General features: G+C 50.6%; 1 protein-coding gene across 4 annotated transcripts in view; it reads left to right on the top strand.

Annotated features, from left to right (window-relative positions):
- Positions 1–4476, top strand: part of SDSL (serine dehydratase like) — a 22099-nt gene extending 17623 nt beyond the window's left edge. For all 4 annotated transcript variants that reach the window (XM_017543361.1, XM_037743832.1, XM_017543371.2 and 1 more), the window contains exons 7-8: positions 2955–3079; positions 4082–4476. In XM_017543361.1, coding sequence (XP_017398850.1) covers positions 2955–3079; positions 4082–4275 — 319 coding nt within the window. In that variant the 3' untranslated portion in view covers positions 4276–4476. The remainder of the gene's footprint in view (positions 1–2954; positions 3080–4081) is intronic.
- The last annotated feature ends 851 nt before the right edge of the window (positions 4477–5327 follow it).

Genomic DNA, 5327 nt, shown 5'->3' on the forward strand with positions numbered 1-5327 from the left:
GGGTTCAAAGGGCTGGGATACAGGAATGAGGCACCATGCCTGGCCTGCCTGGAAACCCTTTGTACCATCTTACCTCTGAGCCATTGCTTGTCCTGCCCCTGCCACCTGCACTGCCAGCCCTGCTCACCCTGAGGTAATCCTCTTACACTGGCTGAGCATCTCTTTTAGTAGAGACAGGGTTTTGCTATGTTGATCAGGCTGATCTTGAACTCCTGACCTCAGGTGATCCACCCACCTTGGCTTCCCAAAGTACTGGGACTATAGGCATGAGCCACTACACCCAGTCTATTCTGGACATTTCACATGAATGGAATCATACACCACATGGTCTTTTGTGTCTGGCTTCTCTCACTTGCCGTCGTGTGTTCAAGGTTCAGCCACATCGTACCGTGTCGGTGCCTCATTCCTTTTTATGGCCAAATACTATTTTACTGTATGAATACATCACACTTTATCCAAACATTTGGATTCTTTCCACTTTTTGGCTATAGTGAATAGTGCTGTTATGAACATTCGTTTACACGTTTTTGTGGCTGTGTGTTTTCATTTCTCTTGGGCCTATGCCTAGGGAGAAAATTGTTGGTACCTTTGCTGCCTTTGAGTCCTTTGCTGTCCGCCCAGCAGGCAGTGTGTCCTTCCGCCATTGCTAATCCACAGAACGTCTTCTTCATCCACTTAAACCCATCCATGCCTCTCCCAAGCTCTCAGGCTAAAATACAGACCACTCCCCCCAACCACCAGCCTGTTCTCCAGTCCCTTGAATGGGTAATGCTTTTCCTACCTCTGAGCCTTTGCACAGGCTGTTTCCTCTTCATAGCACACTGTTCCCTGCTGCCCCATTCTTCTCCAGCTCCTGGCCTCAAGCGATCCTCCCACCTGGGCCTCCCACAGTGTTGGGATCCCAGGCATGAGCCCCCACCCCCAGCCACCACCGCCAGCCCCCACCCCCGGCCCCCACCCTCGGCCCCCACTCTACTCTCCTTTGGGCTGGTTTCTCCTTGTCTCTCACATCTCAGGCCCTCCCCACAACACTCCCCTTGGGGAGATGCCCCTTCTGATGTCCTCCTTCATAGCAGCAATATCCGCAGTGTGCATTTATTGACTGGTTCTTATGTTTGCTTATTCGTCGCCATCTCTCCCACAAGTCTGTGCTCTTAATTACAGCATCAATAATAGTAACTGCAGCTGAGACTTCCGTCAAATTCACTAAGCCTCAGCCTTGTTCTAAGCACTTTAAATATTTTAACCCACTTGGCTGATGTGGTGGCTCACACCTGTAATCCCAGCGCTTTGAGAGGCTCAGGCAGGTGGATCATCTGAGGTCAGGATTTTGAGACCAGCCTGGCCAACATGGTGAAACCCCGTCTCTACTAAAAGTATAAAAATTAGCCAGGTGTGGTAGTGCGCACCTGTAATTCTAGCTACTCAGAAGCCTGAGGCAGGAGAATCACTTGAACTGGGGAGGAGGAGGTTGCAGTGAGCCAAGATGGCGCCACTGCACTCCAGCCTGGGGGACAGAGCGAGACTCCATCTCAAAAGAAAAACAAAAAACAAAAAACATCTCAATCCCCATGATAACCTCATGAGCCCCAGTTTTCAGTTGAAGAAATGAAGGTTCAGAGAGGTGAAGTGACTTTCCCCTGGTCACACAGCTGGTATGGAGCCAAGTTTCAAAACCAGGCAGCCAGGCTCCAGAATCTGTGTTCTGGGCCACTCTGGGGTCTGAGGCTTTCCCAAAGGCTCTCCTGGGTCTGAAACACATTGCCCCGCTCATATGTAGTGATCCCAAGCACAGAGGCAAAGACCATGAATCCTGGAGCCAAACTGCCTGGACTTAAATCTACCTTCTGCTACTGATGAGCTGTGTGTCCTTCAGCTGGTTACTTAACCTCTCTGAGCATCTGTTCCCTGTCCTGTAAAATGGAGCTAATATGTTTCTAACTCAAAGTGTGGTTGAGAAGATTAAAACAACATCCATACATCCAGCACATTGGACACGTTTAATAAATATTAGCTATTGGCCTGGTGTGGTGGCTCATGCCTGTCATCCCAACACTTTGGGAGGTTGAGGTGGGAAGCTAATGTGAGCCCAGGAGCTCAAGGCTGCAGGGAGCTAATAGTACACCACTGCACTCCAGCCTGGGCCACAGAGCAAGACCCTGTCTCAAAAAAAAGTATATATTTAGGTGGGGCGCAGTGGCTCATGCCTGTAATCCTAGCACTTTAAGAGACCAAGGCAGAAGGATCGCTTGAGCTCAGGAATTCAAGAGCAGCCTGGGCAAAATAGCGAGACACGTTCCACTACTAAAAATGAAATGTAAAAGAAAAAATGTATTTATAGTACAGACATGATATTAATGAATAAAATGAAAAAAAATGCCTTTCTATGCTTGGCTTTCTGGGGTCTGTGCAAGGAATGGCCCAATCAGGATTGCAGAGTCAGAGGCGCTGATGCACATCGAGTACTTTATTGATTGATTGATTGACTTTCGAGACAGAGTCTTGCTCTGTCACTCAGGCTGGAGTGCAGTGGCTTGATCTCGGCTCATCGCAACCCCTGCCTCCTGCGTTCAAGTGAGTCTCCTGCCTCAGCCTCCTGAGCAGTTGGGATTACAAGTACGTACCACCATCCCTGGCTAAATTCTGTATTTTTAGCAGAGGAGGGGTTTCACCATGTTGGTCAGGCTGATCTCGAACTCCTGACCTTGTGATCTGCCCACCTCAGCCTCCCAAAGTGGTGGGATTATAGGCGTGAGCCACCGCGCCCGGCCACATTTAGTATTACTCATTCAATGGACACACGGTTTTTGAGCACCTCCTCTGTGCCTTATAAGGCTGAGCTCCAACCAGCCCATTGCAGGATGGGGGGCGTGGCTGGGGCTGGGGAGAGACCTGATTCACCAGCTCTTCCCTGAGCCCCTGGTCTCCCTGCCCTACTCTGCTCTGTCCCGCAGTGTGGCCAAGTGCCTGGGTGCCAAGACGGTGGCCGCACGGGCCCTGGAGTGCACGCGGGTGTGCGAGATCCATTCTGAAGTGGTGGAGGATGCCGAGGCTGTGAGCGCTGTACAGCAGTTCCTGGGTGAGTGAACACCGTCCCCCACCTGGGCTTGGAGATCACAAAGTCCCTGCATCCCCTAGCAGGTGTGTGTTCACTCTTGTCTGTATCCTGAGCACCAGGTGCTGGCTAGGTGTGCAGTTACTATGCGCCAAGTGCACTTGGAGTAGATGGAAGGGGGTGGGGGTAAAGAAGGAGTGTGTCCTGCTGTCTCTAGCCCCCAGACTTTTATACATGTTCCTCCTCTCTCTGGCTGGCCCTGTCCCTATTGGTTTTATGTGATTAAGGGCTACTCAGCCACCATGGCACCTCCTCCAGGAAGCCTCCCCTGATCTCCCACCCCACCCTGCCTAGGTTGGGGACCTCCAATGCACCACTCCCTGTGTTCATAACCTCCTGGTTTTTATCCCTTTACATCATAGATTGTGAGCCCCATGAGGGCTTGTGTGTTTCAGTCACTGATGTGTCCCTAGGGCCTTCCTGGCACAGGGCATGGCAGGTTGTAGGCACTCAATAGATGTTTGTTGATTGAAAGGATGAATGTATGAGTGAGTGTAAAGGTGGATAATGGATAGATGGACAGTGGGTGGAAGGACGGATGGATGATGAAGTGATAGATTGATGAATGGCATGGAAATGGATGGATGGACAGGCACATTGATTAATGAACATGTTGATGGATAGACAGACAGTCAAATGATGGATAGAGGAATGGATAGATGGCTGTGAATGGGTGGATGGATGGGTATGTTGATGGATGGGTGCACTGATGGATGGACAGATAGTCTAATGATGGATAGAGGAATGGATGGATGGAGAGAGAGATAAAAGGTGGGTGGGTGGAGGGGTAGGAGGCCAGGCTGATGGATGGGGAGAGTGTGAGACAAGTGATGGATTGCCAGCCGAGCAGATGAATGGCTGGCTGGCTGGAGAGGTGGCTGCAAGGGTCTGCGGTGCCCAGGGCCTGCTGAGCACTGACTGTTCTTCTTCCCTTTGCCTCCTCTCCCATCCCCCTGGTCCCGGCAGATGATGAGCGTATGCTGGTGGAGCCTGCCTGTGGGGCAGCCTTGGCAGCTGTCTACTCAGGTCTCCTGGGGAGGCTCCAGGCTGAGGGTTGCCTGCCCGCTTCCCTGACCTCAGTTGTGGTCATCGTGTGTGGAGGTAACAGCATCAATAGCCAAGAGCTGCAGGCTCTGAAAACCCAGCTGGGCCAGGTCTGAGGGCCTAGCCTAGCCCCAAGAGCCAGAGAGGTACATGGAGACTCCTGTAGCTGGCTGAGTGCGGCTCAGTGCTGATGGGTGGCAGTGGAAGCTGCCCTGCGCACCTGTGCTGGGTGCCTCCCGAAGTAAGCCCTCCCGGACTGCCCCTTTTGGCTCCCTGACAACTCCAGTCAATAAACACTTTCTGAGCTAAGTTTGTAAGTGCTGTGGATCCTATCTTTCCAGTTCCATGAGCTCACAGGAGACAACCCACAATCCTGTTGCCACTTCTGTGATAAAGTGACTCCAAGCCCCATCTCAGGCAACAAAGCCAAGACTTGCGAACCTGAGTCTCTAAAGGAATCCAACCATTCTGAGATCTTAAATGAGCTTCCTTTACCTGGAGGACCAGCCCAGGTTGGCCAGGTCAGGAAGGAGAGGGAGATGTTCTGTCACTTCTCAGGCCTGGGCAGGAGAGGACAATGTCACCTGTCTTCATCCAGTGCTTGTTATGTACCAGAAACTCTGCTAAGAACTTTCTACTCATTGTCTAATGTTCACAAAGCTACTAGGAAGTAAAAACCATTATTACCATCCCTGTTTTACAGATGCAGAAACTGAGGCTTGGGATGTTTACATAACTTGTCCAAGATCACATAGTTAGGATATGGGATCACTTGTCTCTCTCTCCATCCATCAACCTGATCACCTATCCCTCTACCCATCCATCTTTTATCTCTATCCATGCATCCATCCTTCCCTCTATCCATCATTAAACTGTTTGTCCATCCATCAGTGTATCCATCCATCCACATATCCATCCATTCATCTATAATCCGTCCATCCATCCATCCATCTATGCATCCATTCGCCCATTCCTCTATCCATCATTAGACCATCTGTCCATCCATCAGTGTATCCATCAATCAACATATCCATCTATCCAGATTCAAACTGATTTTCAGGGTCACTCTGTATTGCTTCAATCTGAACTCTCTGTGTTGGGGTGGATGGTGGTGGAATATTGAAGAAAGGGTAGGGAAGAGTAGGTTGGTCTGGACACACCTGTGGGT

Source organism: Cebus imitator, unplaced genomic scaffold (assembly GCF_001604975.1).
Source record: "Cebus imitator isolate Cc_AM_T3 unplaced genomic scaffold, Cebus_imitator-1.0 Scaffold8, whole genome shotgun sequence".
Lineage (NCBI taxonomy): Eukaryota > Metazoa > Chordata > Mammalia > Primates > Cebidae > Cebus > Cebus imitator.